Here is an 18,641-nt window from a genome sequence, read left to right as displayed (position 1 = left end):
ATTTGATATAAACCAGGCCAGAGATGAGACACTGCAAAAGTTCACAAAAGACATGATTAGCAGTACAAACTCCCACCTATCAAGTCTTTGTAAACCAGCCTCAACAACAAGGTAGTGAAAATCACAATTGAGATTAACATCGATAACTACCTGCCAGTGAATATATGTTCCCTTAGTCTTGGTATTATTGGTATTCTCACATCACCATGTTTTTCAAGGAGTTCTTGCAACAAATTTCTCATTTTGAAGGCTTCTTCTAAATAGTTATCTTGTGGGATATATATCTCAATCTGATTAGCAAATGCTACAACTACTAGATAATCCACCAAAACATATAAAGTATTGTAAAATAGTACTTGGTTCATATCTATAGTTTGCTCCGCGTGTGAAAATAATGGCATGATTTTGATTCTCAGGCCTCCCCTCGCCCAACATTGTAGGTCCCGAAAGCTTTATCTGATATATTAACTGAACAAGAATCATTAAATCAGTCACAAAGTACTAATTAATGTTGTTGGTGAGATCGTGTAAGAAATGCTTGTTCCAGACAAAGGGTGAGAGAACTTGCACATTATTTCTCATTCAATAATAATAATGATAAAAGATTCTAAGCTTTTGAACTTGAGACTTGACCTGATCCAGATTTTGTACAAAGAAATTACAAAAAAAATCACCAAAAACTAAAAACTGTCAACCAATTAAAATCACACAAAAGGAAAAAAAAAAAACTAATGAAATCTCTAGTTGAACAATTTCATCAAACACATTGCGTAAATGAAATCATTACAGTGCACAGAAAACATAAATATTGAATCCTCCAAGATAGACTAAACAAAGAAAAGAAAATGATAACAAAATAGAATTTAAAATCATAATTAAGTGAGGAAAGATCATAACCAAGGAAAGATCATACCAAACACAATTGAAAAATGAAAAATATTCAGCAAGCATCTAAACCAAGATTTTTGAGGAATATTAGCAAACATATGGAGACACTAAAATGACTGTTGGTCGTCGTGAAGCTCAAAGATATGTTTGCAGCTAAAGTCAATTGGCTTGCGGCGGCAGAGGGAACCAACGGGCTTGCGACGGTAAAGGGGTTGGGAAGCTCAAAAATCAGTTTGGGTCGTCAGAGAACAATGTTGTGCTGAAGAAGATGAAGAGTGATAGAGTAAGTGGGTTGAGTAGGACAAAGGGCATTATGGGAAGAGTGATTAAAATACTGGGTACAAAACTGGGTATTTGGCCTATTTTTTTCCAAAGGGACAGTAGATTCTTAACCATTTGAGTATTTGACCCATCGGCCATTAACAACTTAAAAAGCTAATGCCATTACAGCTCAATTTTAGTCTTACCAGTTACCACCAAAGAGAGTACTCTAAATATCCTATATTAGAAATAAAAGTCTCATGAACAGCACGGATTATAGAACATGATTATTCCACACGGTATCAATTAAATTAATTTTAAATTGAAACATCAATCCTACTTCAAAAAGGCATATCTCTTCCAATTTATAATGTTCTACTTACTGAATACTCGAACATAAAATGAACAACAGGAAATAGGGTCAAAAAATTATAATAATAACTTCATTTAAAAAAAAAAAAAACTTGGTCAAAAAGTTCTTCATGGGTTCAAAGCATTTTCCAAAATGGCTCAAATAACATTGATGATTAATCACCCCATGTTGACGGGCCACCCATTCCAACTTCAACTTCTGGTGAGAAACTTGAAACAGAACCAGTGCTCTGGGACTTAGCTTTCTTCATCTTACCAGGGAAGGTTACTATGCCACCTGTAGACTTGTCAGCAAGCTTCATTTCCCTTTTGTAATTGTGATCTTCTTCGCCACTAGCCTTTAAAAGCTCGACAAATGAAGCTTCTCCATCATCAATAACATCCAGCTCGCTCCACTTTACCTTTGATTTTTTTTGTAGTTTCTTCACCTTGGTATCATCTTCTATGAATGTCACTTTTCTCTTTTGCAGCTTGCCATTCTGTTCTTCACTTTCTTGTTTAGACTTTTTTTCTAGTTCAGGATCATGGTGTTTTGATTTCTTAGGCTTGACCTGATCTCTCTTCTCATCATTGCGAGAAGGAACTTCTGAGGCATTGTTTCTTGTTTCATCTTTTTTCCCCTTCACTTTCTTCTTCATAACAAAGTCACTTGGCCTATCAGAACTGACCCTCCCCTGTTCTACGACAGAATTTTTAGAGGTCTTGCGGTTGACATGATCTCTCATTTCTTCTGTTTGAGTTTCTGGATCTTTGTCAGCAGCAAGTGAAGAATCCAAGTCAATCTTGTCATTCTTGATGTATTTGTTCATTGGTTTCGCATTGAATACATGCAAGTTTGGGAAAGTATTTTTTATCTGCAATAGAGTTTTTGTAAGAATCAAGTTAACACGGCACAATACTTAAAAAATAAGATGACGACTAGTACCTTTTTCACTGATTTCTCATTTTCAGCAATAGGGTTCCCTTGCAAATTTAGATTTTTCAGGCTAACAAAAGAATTAAGGACCTGCAATTTTAGCATAGAAAGTAATTCCACAGTAAGATGTTTTTGAAAAATCTAAACCATAAGGGAAAAATATATATATTTATCAAGAGAGAATGCTCCAGCTCCAAATGTCAACCTTTACATCTGACCATGTTGTGATCGCATTATACCCCAGATCTAAGTTCTGTATATCCTTGTTATAGGCCAACTCAACAGGAAGACTCTGAACAGGGCACACACATTAAGAAAGAGACTTAAGGACTCCATAATTAAGGAAAACAATTCAGCCAAAAAGGAAAAGACATGAAATGAAAGGTGGTAAATTCTAAGAGTCTCGTGAGAAAAATGAAATAATTTATCACTGTAATTTCAGAAAAGATAAACCAGCAAATAGAAAATGTACCTTGATATCATTGTGAGCCAGTCTCAGCTCTTTTAATTCAACACAAGACTTCAGTGAAGCACTTATATTTCGAATCTGGCAATAAGAAAGAGAGAGCTGGAAACAAGAAAAAGTTCAAGCATTTTAGCATTTATTAAAGGGTAGGTAACCATTTGGTACCCTGTATTTTTGCAAAGTATCATTTTGGTACCTCTGTTTTTAACAATGCTCATATAGTACCATGTATTTTAAAATCGTACATATTTGGTACCCTAAACTCAAATTTAATTAATAAAATTTTACCAATTTAATCAAACTGCTGGCAATCATGTAAGTTTCAAATTTAAATTTAATTATTTAATTACATATAACTGATGATAGTTTGATCATATTGACAAAATTTTATCTATCAAATCTGAGTCTAAGGTATCAAATATGTATAATTTTAAAATACAGAGTACCATATGAGCATTATTGAAAATAAAATGTACCAAAATGATATTTTGCAAAAATATAAGGTATCAAATAAGTAAATTCCCTTTATTAAATATCAAGGAACATTGCTGAGAGAAACATTGAAATAAATCCACGTACCTTTGTTAGAGATTTTACATTTATCAAAGAATCGCCAATTTCACCAATTGGGTTTTTTGAAAGAACTGCAAGACAATCCCCAAAAAATAGGTTAGCAAACATATTCCTTATCAATAATCAATTCACATAATACTTCATAAAATGTGAGAACAGTCTGCTATAAATGGAAGAAGGAAAAACAGGGAAGGAAGGCCTATAACTGGTCAAAATAGTCAAGAGAGATTGAAATTGCAGATATTAAAGTTTATCAAGCTGAAAACATGTGGAGAAAGAAGACAGCAAGTGAAGGACATATGCAAAGGAGCATAGAAGCACTGTTTCCACCATATATTGTATCAAAACTATGGCCTGAGATTGTCCAAATTAAATCGTAAATGGATCATCAATCTGACCCGACCCACTTATCCAATCTGACAGGCTGTCATATCAACTCATTTGACACCACAAAAACCAGTTAATTTCTTTGGCACTTTGAACGTAAAGGCAGAGGCAAACTTCTTAACCAAATAAAGGATGCTACTAAATATTTTCAGGGTTCAAATTTTATCATTAATTACAGTTTGATTTTGCTATCTTTACAGTAGCTATTTACTGTTCTGCTCTCACTTCAAGAAAAAATAGAGAGAGAGGTACAATGAATAATATATAATTTATAGTCATACCAATAGTGTTCAATTCTTTCATTTGATCCAGCCTGCAAATTGAACTAATTTCATTATCTGAAAAGAGAAAAACGAAAAAATTATTGGTGAGAAATGCACCGGCAAGAACAGAAAACCTATAAATAAACCTTTACAAAACAAAGTTTAATACTTTTAAAAGCTCACCATTCAAAATTATAGCTCGTAAAGATGTATTTGACCGGACATCATTCATAGACTTAAGCTTATTCTTGCCTGCATTCAAGACCTGATTTACAAAAAGAAAACCAAGCCATCAAATCCAAATTAAGTAATCTTAGGGCTTGATTGGTTCAACATTCAAAAACAATATATTTGGATTGTTAATTGATTTGAAAATACCAGTTTTGAAAATAATATTTTCACTTTTCAAAATTTTGATTGGCTAGTGATTTTACATTTAAAATTGATGTGGGTCCTTCTAAAAGCTAAGGAAATTGTAGGAAATGATGAAAGATGGATTTTAATTTTTATGTGTAAAAGTTGGTTCATTTTCCAAAACTTGTTTTGGATTTGCTTTTAAAATAACCTACCAATCAAGGATTATGTGGACCCTTCATATTTTAAGGATTCAAAAACATAAAATTGTATTTGAATAGTAAACCAATTATTTATCATTTCTTGGGCATAGATCATGAATGTTGAGAATATAATACCCGAAAAAATTGTGTTCAAAATATATAAGGATGATAAAACTACAATATATGATATATATAGTAGAATTTTGATACTATTAAAATTTACAAGCGCTTTCACAAAAGTAACTTTAAAAATAGACAATATGAAAAAGATATTTATATGAAATGACATACAAATTAAATCCACTAGAATTTTCTTTTAAGAAAAAATGCAGCTACAAATGAAAATATATATCAAAATCCTCTCACCGATGAAGTAGTTAGATATTATATGAACGATACTATCATAGTAAGTCTACATGCCATTAATTGTCTCACTCTCTTGTAGCCTGTAAGGCATGAGAAAGTAAATTAAACGTTTACATTTCAACAATAAGAGTTAGTAGCCTCATGTGAGTTGCAACAGCTGAGTACAATACCAAAATCACAGACCATAGTACTCTTGTTAATTCATAATTCAAGAATGAAAAGCGAGAGGAAAAAAAAATCCTCAGGTAGAATCACTGGTACTAAATTCTAATTTAGTATGGTAACCAAATTAAACACATTTAATGGAATCTCCTATGAACAAATAATAAAAAGCATAAGATATTAGGATCTTGCAATAGAACCAAACCAGAAAGAAACACTTAAGTGGCTTCACAACGCCTCCATTTTCAATTTAAATGACATGAAATAATCTATTTAAATCCTATCTGTTCAAACATTAATGAATACTTCCACATCCACATGCTATCAGTGGCAATTATATCAACACTCTACTGTAAAAAAAAATGACAGGCAAATGGAGCTTTTGACTGAAAATTACAAGTCTTTTTCAAAGCCAATTGAGGCCAATACTCTTAAAATGTAAGAGCCTTGTACAAAACAGTCCAAAGAAATTAAATAATTAAAAAGGATAAACGAAAAGCTACACTTACAGTGAGCTGAGTAAGTGCTTCAATTCCTTTCAAGCTCTCCAATTTGTTCTCCGCAACTGATAACCATCTCAAATTTGTACACAACTTCAAACCCTGAAATCAAACAGAGATTACCCCATTTCATTTCAGTATTATCTTACATAGCTTTTGCTCTACCACATACAATACAAATATGGAGAAGTGAATGATGCCTCAAGAGAAGTGAGATTGTTGAGCCTTAGATCGAGCCTCTCCAAGCTCTTGAAGTCCTTCAAGCAAGAGACCTGAAAATGTCACATCACAGAGAGATAATTTTGATTAATTACAAAATAGAGGTGGCAGAGAGAACTCGGAATAAGAAATGGCGTACATCGGAGAGAGCTCTATGGTTGAGGCTGAGAGCTTCAATGGTCGAAGGGTCGCGAGTGTTGTTTTCCTTGAGAACATGGTCGGAGCTCAAGCGAGTCATTGCTTAAGGTCCTGTCCTAAACCCTAGCTCAAACGCTTTCCTATCTCTCCAACCAAACTCCTTTAATTTCTCAGCTCTTCAGTACGGAAAAATGTTTTGGGGCTTTATTGTAAATTTTTTCAAAATTTATTATATTTTCACCCCCAAATTTCATTATAACACCCAATTTTTATTAAATATATATTATTTTTTAACTTATACTGACATTTTTCTAATTTTTTTGTTTCTTATTCATATTTTTAAAAATACATATAAATAATATATTTTAAATATTCAAATAAAATTAAAATTAAAATTAAAATATACAAAAACTTTTTAAAATAACCGTTTTTTTATACAAAATTATACATTATTTTTAAAAAATTGTGAAAACAAAATTATTGAAATTGACAAAAAAAAAATTAAAGAATGTAAAAAAAAAATAATGAGAAAGTGTTAAAAATTAATTTTTTTAATTCATAGGGTGTATATATATTTTTTGGTGCAAATATAATGGCTAAAAATATATTTTTATTAGTGATATTTGCATCTAAATTATTGTGTTCTTAGCACTTAAATAACTAAGTTATTTTTTGTGGCGAATATACCTTCCGTTCATGTATTGGTACAGCTTAGTGCAACTGTTTGTTTCACCTTTAAGTCCGCATATATGGTGTGAAATTTAGTTATAACTATTTTTGCCACAAATATATCTTAAATTAGGTATTTTAGCCGCAAATAACCCTTTAATTTTGTACTTTCACCTCAAAAATCTATTTAATTGGATACTTTTGCTACGAGTCACAATGAAATGTACTTTTGCCGTCAAAAAAATAACTTGAGTACTTAAGTTTTATAAATATAATAACTTGGATATTTTCACCGCAAATATACACTTTCATTAAATTTGATTTTAACTTCTTCTTTTTTCAGTTTTCTCATCTTTGAATCTAAATAAGGAAAAATGATCATTTTAAAAAAAAAAAACTACTCCTTCAAAATCCGACCAACTCCTTGTGATGTGACTCTTAGCAATACTCAAGTAATTTTAAAACATTATTTTGTATGCACTTCACAATTAGTTCAGAGGACTTCTCTAGTTTGTGTATGTGTTTTTTTTAGGGGAATGAAAAGAATATATGGAATTGTATCAGTACTGTTAATTCATGCAATTTCATGCTTTGTACACACTATCTAATTGTATTACCTAATTTAATGTTTATTCATTTGTATGTATTATTTTCAAAGCACTATAATAATATTTTAAAGTTTTTGTATAATTATATTTTAAACTTCTCTATATAGGTGTTGAGATTCTAAAAAACAATTTTTTAATCTGGTGAGGCACGCAACAGAGGATGTTGGTTAATGGATTAATCAAAAGAGTCACTTTCACATTTCTTTTAATCAGATCAGGCATAATGATATTGATAAGTATGTTTGGGGTTTCAAGATACATACCAATGAGTTTAACTGTTAAACATCAAACTAATATATTTGAAAATCTTTGACTTAAGTTGCACTAGAAAACTTGAAAAGCCTAAACAAGATTACTCTACTAGATATATACTGGACAAATCTAAAGTATAGCATAATCTACCCTCAAACACAGTATATTTCTAAGCCATACAGTACACCAGCATGTGTCTTCAAATCCTTGTTCTGGCAATCAAAACATGTCAGTCTCATCTTATGAAAGGTCCGCCATGTTAGCAAGCTATCCGATGCAGCTTGATGACTGAGTCCGACTTCACGTATGATTTGTAGTGCCCGGGCAACATGTTCCAAACCTCCGTACAGACCAGGACAGAACCGCATCAGGTGCTTCATATCGTAGACATTGTGACCAAACAACTCGTTCACAACACACAGAAATTCTGGTAAGAAATTAGGAAGACGTCTACGAGTGAGAATTTTTACGAGATACCCAAAATCGTAGGCGCTGTGGAAAGTGACCCACGTAATGTCGTTGTTGCAGACGAGTTTGTAGTGCATCATGAGAGCGGCAAAGTGAGCGGAGTTGATTCCCTCGGAGCGGTTTCGCTCGAAATCAATTCCCTGTTTCTTCAACATGTGGATGGAGTCTGGAGCGCACATGTCACGGCTTATATCAAAATCTTTAAAGTTGAATTGCCATATGATGGAGTTTTCGCCGTCAAGTTTCGGCAAGTTCCCGTCGGAATCCGTTAGTGTGAGGCCTACTTGTATGAGGTTGAGAATGTCGACGTTGTGTTTGATCAGTTGGTATTGATGGAAAGGGTGAAGTTTGTGATGATGATTCGGCGCTGAGTTTGGGTTCATCGGCCGAATCACACACCCGGGAAACTCTGTGTCCATTGAGATGTAGGAAAAACGAGTAATGAGTTTTCCGATGTGATCGAACTCGTCGAGAAGATTTTCCTGCCATACTTGTCTAATATTTACTGAAGAAGAAGATTTACTTGTGGGTTGTTCGGTGGGACTCATCTTCAGTGGCTACGGCTAGGGAAAAAAAAGGAAATATCTTCTCAATCAAATCAATGCAAGTCTATATTTATAGGTTTAATTTCTTAACAATCAAGTATGTGTGGTAATATAAAAAAAAGGAAATAATTAGTTTCCTAATTTAACTAGGGATAAAAATCCCTCGAAAATATATCTTTTTTTAATTTTAAAAATTGATATGGATAAGAATCAGTAACAAATTAATTAGTATAACAAGAATATTATAATAATATTTATTAACATAAATTTAAATTCAAATATTATAAAATATAATTTTTATAATAATTATATTAATATAAATTTAAATTCAAATATTATAAAATATCATTATTATAATATATAATACAAATATTTAATAATTATATTAATATAAATTTAAATTTTATAAATATTATTATAATAATATATAATTTTAATTTTTATGAAATTTAAATTGGGTATTTTGTAATCTAAAACATTATTATATTATATTTTTTTAAAAAAAATTATAAATAATGTTTTAATTTAATTTATTTTAATATGTTTATGTCATTCTTTTGTATATAATATTCTTTATTTATTTGAAATTTATATAACAGTTATGAAAATTTAAGAAAAATATTATTTATTTATTTATTTGAAATGTATACGATAATCATAAAAACTTAAAATTGCTTGCATTTAATATATATTTATATATATATATATACTAGGTAAAAACAACGTGGAATGTAAGTTTGCTTACTTTTAAAATTGTAAATATTGTGAATAATTTTAATAAAAATTGGTTCACTGTTTTTTTTAAATATATATAATAGAATAAATTATAATTCTATAGTATATATAAATAGTTATATCAATAATCTCTACATATATAACATTAAAATACAACATTGACATAAATATATATTTATATGGTTACATACCATATATATAAAATACAATAATATTTTAAAAAAATTAATAATAGATTAAGTCATAGTGTAGACAGTAGTATACATATATCAACTATTTTTAGTTTCTAATGTATCTCACAATGTTTATTGGTGAATTTGATGAAGAAAAAGAGGTTCAATCACTTGATAAAAAACAAACAATCATACAAATTTATAAAATAAAAAAAATAATATGTATGTTTTATTATTTTTAAATAAATATGATTTAATTATTTAAATTATCATAAAATATCTTAAAAATATTCTATTTTAATTAATTAATTAATTAATTTTTGTTTAAGTTTATGTTTGTTTTAATTTTTTAATTTGACAGTGACAAGAAAAGATTATATATTATATGCTTAATATAATATTAAGTTTAAGTTTAATTAAATTTTATTTAAGTTATTAAATATATGGTTATATTATTTTTAGATAATTATCATTGTAAAATATCTAAAAACGGTCTTATTTTAATTTATTTTAATTCTATTTAAGTTTAAGTCATGTTTACAATCTACGGTTAAAACTAAAAATTTCATTTATTTACGCACTTTTTATATAGAAGAGATATAGGTATGATTATTATTTTTGCCCCTATAGTAGAGACATTTTCTATTTTCGGTACTTGGAAAAATTATAACTAATTTTTTTTATGACAGTGTACATGATAGTTATAATAGTCATCCCACCAATTTTCGAGAAATTATGAATAATTTACTGGCGAAATCAGAGTTCAAATAGTCTATTTTCTACGTTTATAAAAAAAATTAGACACATGCGCAACTGATTGTTTGATCTCTAATTTCAGCATACTAAATTATTCAGAATTTTTTGAAAATTTGTAAGATTTCTATTATAACAATAATGTACGTCATTATGCAAAAAAAAAAAATTAAGTTATAATTTCTCCAAGTGCTGAAAATAAAAATTGTCCATATGGTTTTGCCCTTACCTAAAAAAATTCATATATATATATATACATTTATTATCTTTAAGCCAAAAAGAAAAACTATAAAACAAATATTCATTTTAATATGATTATCTTACCGGATTAAGAAAAAAAGAATACTTTAGAGAGCTTAATGTGTTGATTAATTTATTGATCATTATATAGTAGTCCAAATATAATTAATATTTTATTTTATTTTTCCTAAGTAAATGCTGCTAATGGCGCTTGTGATGTGAGTTTAAGGGTGTTTGTATAGATCCCACGTAGTACTTGGAATTTAGTCTCGGATAAATCTGATCATAGTTGGACTATAATGATGAATCATAAAACCAACACTTCGAAAGGGTAACTTCCAAAGGAAACTAATCAGTAATAAATTTCTCAAAATGTTAACACATGTTCTGATTTTAGTTTTTGGAAAAAAGTTATAGCAACTATTCATAATCAGGACCAATAACTTCAAGCATTTGTTTTTCCATCAAGGCGAAGACCCAAAAAATTATTAGACAACGGAGTTGTGTGATGAGTGTTAAAGCCAAGAGTTAGTTGTTACTGCTATGTTAATTCAGTTGTAATTAATTGATTGTATTAGCTGATTCTTTGGGATTAATTATAGTTTAGTTGGATCAGTTGCAGCTGTTGCAACTCTATGTAACTGTTTCATCTTTATACACTCATATATATAGTTCTGTATTCAGCTAATTAATGACTCAATAAAAAGATTATTTTCTCAATATTGTCTATTCCAATTCCTCTCACATGGCATCAGACACTCTTTGAATTTTTTTTCCTTCAATCTTTGTCTCCTTCGTCCATGGCATCTCCAACAACAGAATCTACTTCTACTACAACCTCCACCACAGCTGATGCCTCATCTTTCATCCCTGTTGTCTTTAATCACAAGATCTCGGTGAAGCTTGATGAGAACAATTTTCTTCTTTGAAGGCCCCAAGTTTGGTTTGCCATTATTGGGCATGACCTAGATGACTACATCACTGACGCTACCGCACCACCACGGAAGTTTCTCACAGAAGCTGATGTACAAGCTGGGACCATCAATCTCCTTCATAAACAATGGGCGAAATAGGATCAGTTGCTATATTCTTGGTTGTTGTCTTCTATGTCCGAAAGTATCCTCACTAGAGTTGTAGGGAGTTCTACCTCCGTTGAAGTTTGGAAAACTCTAGATGTGTATTTCACAACACAAACCACAGCCAAGATTGATCAATTCCACCCACAGTTGCAGAATCTCAAGAAAGGGGGTTTGTCAATCAATGACTACTTGCTGCGAATCAAGTCCTTGGTTGATCGATTGGGATCTGTAGGCCAAACCCTCACCATTAAAGAACATGTTTCTGCAATCTTCAAGGGGTTGCCACCTGAATATGACACTTTCGTCATTTCTGTGAACTCAACAAATCTGCCCGATTCAGTTGATGAAATTGAGTCTCTTCTTCTTGCTCAAGAGCATCGCATAGAGTCTCACCAGAAATCTTTGGATGTATTTAACCTTGCCACAAACAGAGGCACTCGACCAAAGAATCAGCCAACTTCTATTCGAGATTATCATCAGCCTTCTTCTACTACTAATTCTCAAGTTCGTGGAGGTGGTCGTGGTTCTTGGAACCCATATGCTGGCAACTCTCGACCCACACAATCCAATGGCACAAGGAATTTTTCTTCTCCAAATCTTAATCCCTCTGCATCACGACCAGTGTGCCAACTCTGTTCCAAGCCAGGCCATATTGCTTCTCGTTGTTACCAGCGCTTCAACACTGACTTTCCAGGTGTAGGAGTTGCTAATACTGATAGACAAATGGCCAATATTTCCACATCAAACACAGTGATGGATACGCGCGTGGTACCCCGATTCTGGAGCAACCTCTCACTGCACTCCATGTCTGTCCAACTTAACTCACAAGGAGACATATTAGGGACCTGATAAAGTATACATGGGCGATGGTAATGGAATCCAAATTCAGAATGTGGGTAAGACTTTCTTTCATACACCATTTACTTCAAAACCACTCACCTTAAACCGTGTTCTTCATGTCTCCAACATACATAAAAATCTCCGTAGTGTTTCCAAGTTTGCTTCAGATAACAATGCATTCTTTGAGTTTTATCCTAACCACTATTTTGTCAAAGACCAGGTTTCCAAGAAAACGTTAATGCAGGGGTTTCTTGATTAGGGTCTTTATGTCCTTCCACCCTCTACCATGAAGTTTCAGCACCAATCTCAGCCTTTCTCTTCCAACTCTAAATCTCAGTCAGATTTTGTTCATGCTGCTCATGTGAGCACTACTTCATCATCTTCTTGTTCTGTTTTTTCTTTGTGGCATAGCAGATTGGGACACCCCATTGCTCGAATTGTAAAAACCATTTTGTCCAAGTGTAATCTGAATTCAATCAATAAAACTGTCTCTGATTTTTGTTTAGCTTGTTGTAAAGGAAAAATACAGCAACTCCCCTTTCCAAGATCATCAACTGAATTTACAAAACCACTTCAATTGATTTGCACAGATTTATGGGGTCCATCCCCTCATCTTTCCTCAAATGGTTATAGATATTATATTCACTTCATTGATGCATATACTAGATATACATGGGTGTTCTTGTTGCGCACTAAATCTGAAGCTCTTCAAACATTTATTCATTTTAGAAAACAAGTTGAAAATGAATTTGACTGTTCTATCAAATATGTTCAATCTGATTGGGGTGGGGAGTTTAGACCTTTTGACTCATATTTTCTTGTCAATGGCAGTCAACACAGACTGTCTTGTCCTCACACTCACCAAAAAAATGGTGTTGCTGAGAGAAAACATAGACATATCATTGAGACTGCTCTCACATTACTTGCTCATGCGTCTATGCCACTTACTTACTGGGATGAAGTTGTTAGAGCCTCAGTCTTCCTTATCAATAGACTACCATCACATTTGCTTCACAATATCACACCTTATGAAAAACTTTTTCAGAAAGCCCCTGATTACTCTTTGTTACAGGTTTTTGGATGCACTTGTTATCCAAACATCAGACCATATAATAAAAATAAGTTTCAACTACGGTCTGAAGAGTGCATCTTTATTGGTTACAATCTTAAACATAAGGGTTATAAGTGTTTGGCTAAAAGTGGTAAAATTTACATCTCACGTGATGTCCTCTTTCATGAACATACTTTTCCTTTTTCACAACTTAATAATACCAATTCAGGCGTACAAACAGCTCATCCTTCAATGCATACCACTTCTTCAGCTTTAATTCCAATTTTGTCTTCTTCTACAAAGTCTACTTCACCTATCACAGCCCATGTCATTCCAAACCCTTCCAGCACGCCTACACTACCTTCCACTCAACCTGCCACGTCACTTTCCACTCCACCTACTTCTCATCATGTGCCTACACCCACTGAAATGCATCCGCCCACATTATCATCTATTACTACTTCATTGTTGTCACCTACTGCTTCTACTTTTCAGGTAACAGTGCCAACTAGCAATCCTCCTACAGTCAATCAACATCCAATGACCACAAGAGAAAAACCTGGTGTTTATAAACCAAGAGTACTTGTAGCAACAAAAGAACCACTGAATGTGAAGGCTGCCTTACAAGATCTGAAGTGGAAAGAAGCTATGCTCCACGAAATCAAAGCACTACAGAACAATAACACTTAGACTCTCATGCCTCTACCTTCTGGTTGTAAAGCTATTGGTTCAAAGTGGGTATTCAAAGTGAAAGAGAATAAGGATGGATCGGTGGCAAGGCTTAAAGCCAGGCTTGTTGTCAAAGGCTTTCTTCAGAGGTATGGTTTTGATTTCACAAATACTTATAGCCCAGTGGTCAAACCCACAACTATTCGCATTATCCTCACTATTGCTTGTCAAAGGGTTGGTCAATTAGACAGTTGGATGTCAATAATGCCTTCCTAAATGGAGATTTGCAAGAAGATGTCTACATGCTCCAACCTCCTTGTTTTGAAGACACAAAATCATCTCAGTTAGTTTGCAAGCTGAACAAGGCAATATATGGGCTCAAACAAGCACCAAGGGCCTGGTTCCATAAGCTTCAAAATGCACTGCTTTCATTTGGCTTCACTTCCAATAGAGTTGATCAGTCATTGTTTATCAAAAGGAGTGGTCATGACACCATTTTTCTTTTAGTCTATGTCGATGATATTCTTATAACTGGGAGTTCTCTTCTGCTGTTATGAATCTAGTTGACAGATTGCATCAATACTTTGCCTTGAAGGATTTGGGTGTGATAGATTATTTCTTGGGTGTTCAAGTTCAACATCTTCAAGATGGTCTTCATCTCTGTCAAACTAAATATATCCTTGATCTTCTCACATACACAAAAATGGAATTCTCTAATTCTCTCCCTACTTTAATGGCTAGTGGAGAAAAACTTTCAAAAACTGTTGGTGACCCTATGGCTGATTCGTATTTGTACAGGAGTGTAGTCGGGGCTCTCCAATATGTCACAATAACAAGGCCTGAAATAGCCTATGTTGTTAATAGGGTGGCTCAATTCATGCAAACTCCTCTGGAAACTCATTGGAAGATAGTCAAAAAGCTCCTTCGTTACTTGAAAGGCACACTTGATTTTGGTCTTACACTCACTAAGTCTCCTCATCTAAACATCACAACATTTTCAGATGCTGATTGGGCTTCTGATCCAAATGACAGGAGGTCAACCACTGGCTTCTGTGTATTCTTGGGACATAACTTAGTATCTTGGTCCTCTAAGAAACAAAGGACTATATCACGTTCAAGTACAGAGGCAGAGTATCGGAGTCTAGCAAATGCCACAGCAGAAGTTATGTGGATTCAGTCTCTTCTTACTGAGGTTGGAGTTCCTCAACTCACTACTCCCACGGTTTGGTGTGATAACATCAACACAATTTCAATGGCAGCTAATCTAGTCTTGCACGCTCGGACAAAACATATTGAACTTGATCTGTACTTTGTTCGAGAACGCATACTCAACCAACAACTCCAAGTCAAACACACTCCAGCTCATGATCAAGTGGCCGACACGTTGACTAAATCAGTAGCTCGCACTCGTTTTGAATTTCTTAGAGACAAACTGAGAGTGTTTTCATTAGCCACACTAAGTTTGAAGGGGGGTGTTAAAGCTAAGAGTTAGTTGTTACTGCTCTGCTAATTCAGTTGTAATTAGTTGATTGTATTAGCTGATTCTTTGGGATTAATTGTAGTTTAGTTGGATCAGTTGCAGTTGTTGCAACTCTCTGTAACAGTTTCATCTTTATACACCCATGTATATAGTTCTGTACTTAGCTAATTAATGACTCAGTAAAAATATCATTTTCTCAATATTGTATATTCCAATTCCTCTCACAATGAGAAACGAAAACATCAATCGATATCTGCAAATTATGGTTTTGACATATCCATGCTTAATGCATTATTCCTCAAAAAAATCTTTTTAACATACAAAGAAGATAAGATAAATCTTAAAGAGCCATATCAGAACTGATTGAATTGAAACAACAACACTGCAAAATTGTCCAAATTATTGCAACAATTGAAATAGTTGGACTAAGATCTCATTCCAAAGGGCGAGCTTTCTCAAATGCTTGCTGCTATTTGCGACATAAATCAAACTCATTTGTATTGTAATACATGCAGGAGCGGACCCAGTTAAGGACTAACTGGGCCTAAACAGAGGTAAAAAGAAGAATTATATATATATAAGAGTTTGAATTTTTTCCGTAAAAAATAGTACACAAACAATTGTCAGTCTACTGATTTAAACTTGGGTCCCTTAAAGTGAGTGAGAGTCACATTTGTCATCCCACTAATTACTTTCTTTGACATAAGTAATTATAGCTAATATTTAATTACATATAAACATATTTCCCAGTACTAAAATAAAAAAAATTACAAAGTCCCACATTATTTTTGAAGTTAAAGTTTCTCTAATTTTCATGTAAAAAAAGGGAAAACACTTAGTTTCCTATTTTTACTTGGACTAATAATTACTTGAAATCTGTCAGTTGAGACTTTAAAAAGGAAAGAGGTACTTTTTATCTTTTTGGCAAGGAAACAGTTACTTTTAAACTATAAATATCACAGATAATAATTAACTTTCTATGTTAATTAGGACTAAATCGTATGTTTATCCAATTTTTTATTTTTTAAGGATATTAATTTAGTAGTATTATTTATATCTTTTATAAGTTTAAAGGATAATTAATTAATTTTTTTATTGATTAAATATAGACTATTTATGAGTTTTGCCCCCATCTATCACCTATATATTATTGTGTCCCTTAATTTTTACGAGTCGTTAAAAATTCTTCCCAAACTATCACAATGTTATAAAGTGGAACTTTCATCCAATTTCTTCCAATGTGGCTAACGGAATGCTGATGTGGCCCTTTACTCGCTGATCTTTACGAGCCAATACACATCAGCGAGTAAAGGACCACGTAGCGTCACGTCTGTAATTAAAAATTTTAAATATTTGAAGATTAAATTATAAAAAATTACCAAAAAAATAAAATTTTAATTAAATTCATATCAAAAAAATTATATCAAAATAAAATTTGATATTTTTTTTATCTTTTCTTTTTCTTCTTCCTATCCTGATTCTTCATCTTCCACATTTCTTCATCTTCATCCGAGTTTGGTTGGGTATAAACTCGTAAAAAACATTCTCAATGATATTCAATTCAACATTCTCCTCAACCCATAAAACTCAACCCCACAAATTGGAAAGTTTTTCATCCCTAACCCCATCAATTTGAAAAGAAAAAATCATCATTAACCCCATTGAATCTTTGTTGCCCACAAAAATTGATTGATACAAAATGGACCTAGGCAATGACAAAGATGGATCTCATTATTTCTTTCTCACTAGTTCGTGAGCAAAGACAACCAATGATATGGCGAACGAGCATAGGCTATTTGGGATTCAAGAATGGGCTTTAAGATTTGATTTTAGAACTTGAGTTTGGAGGTTGAGCCCATGGTGCCCGGAGACAACCCCGCTGCCAAATCAAGATCCTCGAAACTCTGCCAAACCCGTCACTGGAGTTCCAAATCCACCGATCTGCGTGCGACCCTAACCTGTCCTCATCTGATGAGCTCACCTTTTGTAACGCCCCGAATTCCTGAGATGTTACTTAGGAAGTCTGTTTAAAATATTAAACAAGTAAATACTTTAAGAAACTAAAAGAAAAAATTTATATAAAATTTAAACAAACAATGAGATCTCATTATTTAAAAATAAAAAATGTTGGACGCTAGGTTTAATAACATAACATAAGGAAAATAACCGTTGAAGGTTGAAAATTTAAAACATGACATTCATTTCTAAAAACATAAAATAAATGGACCCCAGCCTCTAACATGTTCCGTCCATGCCTCGAGCCCGCACCACTCACTGTTTTGCTTTGCCTATACCTGCACACAGAGTACCCATGAGCTAACACACAGTAAGAAGAGCTATGTAAGACATAACTCCCCAAACCAGAAATCATAGACTTCCACTAATCCTAAATAAACATCATAGACATAATAATCATCGTACGATATATAAACACAATATCACACTAACATAATGTGTGTTATACTCACACACATAAATACTAACAAGCTATGTTGATCGGACATGAAATGTATTCTTCCCTCCCTGCGTTGTACTCACACTCGGCATTCCCACGGTGGCACCTAGTCTAGCGTGTGTTGTACTCACACTTGGTTGTTCCCTTGAGACATCGTTGCCCTGCCTGTGCTTTACTCACACTCGGCAGTTCCGTGGTGGCATCCTATTATCTTGAGTTATACACACTCAAAATAATTATTGCAAGTGCTATACCCACACAAGCAGCTAGAATCTAGTAGCACGCATACTCTATCATCTAAGCATGTCTACTAACTAAAATCTCTAGCACTATTCTCATGCTATTCAATCTAATGCAACAATTCAAGTCACAAATATAATTACATAATTAAACAAATAAGAAAACAAGGTTGTACGCATAATGTACACCATGTGCGCAGATGTCCACTCTTCTTTCCTTAAGCAGCGCATTGTCCGCTGACGTGTCCCGAACCACTTGTTGTGTCACCTCGACAACCGCTAATTCCTAAACGTCCAATTACACAGCGACAATTCAG

At 32.9% G+C, this 18,641-nt stretch overlaps 2 protein-coding genes across 4 annotated transcripts; both read right to left on the bottom strand.

Moving 5' to 3' along the window:
* Nucleotides 1–1,423: 1,423 nt before the first annotated feature.
* On the bottom strand, nucleotides 1,424–6,255 carry LOC133788906 (uncharacterized). Of its 3 annotated transcripts, none has more exons than XM_062226552.1 (10): nucleotides 6,070–6,255; nucleotides 5,912–5,983; nucleotides 5,721–5,813; nucleotides 4,310–4,391; nucleotides 4,145–4,201; nucleotides 3,483–3,547; nucleotides 2,910–3,005; nucleotides 2,643–2,729; nucleotides 2,447–2,527; nucleotides 1,424–2,375 (listed from the first exon to the last, which is right to left on the bottom strand). In XM_062226552.1, exons 1-10 carry the CDS (start codon nucleotides 6,166–6,168, stop codon nucleotides 1,677–1,679), a joined length of 1,431 nt encoding a protein of 476 aa, XP_062082536.1. In that variant the 5' UTR covers nucleotides 6,169–6,255; the 3' UTR covers nucleotides 1,424–1,676. The 3 variants fall into 3 exon arrangements, with proteins under 3 accessions (XP_062082536.1, XP_062082537.1, XP_062082538.1); XM_062226553.1 differs by adding an exon at nucleotides 5,104–5,129 and having other exon boundaries at nucleotides 5,721–5,983; nucleotides 6,070–6,202; XM_062226554.1 differs by lacking the exons at nucleotides 5,721–5,813; nucleotides 5,912–5,983; nucleotides 6,070–6,255 and adding an exon at nucleotides 5,104–5,705.
* Nucleotides 6,256–7,554: 1,299 nt separating this feature from the next.
* LOC133790020 (probable CCR4-associated factor 1 homolog 11) lies at nucleotides 7,555–8,618 on the bottom strand. Its single transcript, XM_062227629.1, has one exon. It carries the CDS (start codon nucleotides 8,611–8,613, stop codon nucleotides 7,750–7,752), a length of 864 nt encoding a protein of 287 aa, XP_062083613.1. The 5' UTR covers nucleotides 8,614–8,618; the 3' UTR covers nucleotides 7,555–7,749.
* Nucleotides 8,619–18,641: the final 10,023 nt, after the last annotated feature.

Source organism: Humulus lupulus, chromosome 7 (assembly GCF_963169125.1).
Source record: "Humulus lupulus chromosome 7, drHumLupu1.1, whole genome shotgun sequence".
Classification (NCBI taxonomy): domain Eukaryota; kingdom Viridiplantae; phylum Streptophyta; class Magnoliopsida; order Rosales; family Cannabaceae; genus Humulus; species Humulus lupulus.
The sequence above is the reverse complement of the archived record's forward strand: the minus strand, read 5'-3'. Positions and strand labels throughout refer to the sequence as shown.

What these genes read in the sequence shown, in the direction of transcription:
- LOC133788906 (XM_062226552.1), bottom strand. Translation starts at nt 6,168, where the DNA reads ATGACTCGCTTGAGCTCCGACCATGTTCTCAAGGAAAACAACACTCGC. An exon ending in TGGCTCACAATGATATCAAG is followed by an intron (nt 2,730 to 2,909) that starts GTACATTTTCTA and finishes TGCCCTGTTCAG; the next exon opens with AGTCTTCCTGTTGAGTTGGC. An exon ending in CAACATGGTCAGATGTAAAG is followed by an intron (nt 2,528 to 2,642) that starts GTTGACATTTGG and finishes CTAAAATTGCAG; the next exon opens with GTCCTTAATTCTTTTGTTAG.
- LOC133790020 (XM_062227629.1), bottom strand. Translation starts at nt 8,613, where the DNA reads ATGAGTCCCACCGAACAACCCACAAGTAAATCTTCTTCTTCAGTAAAT.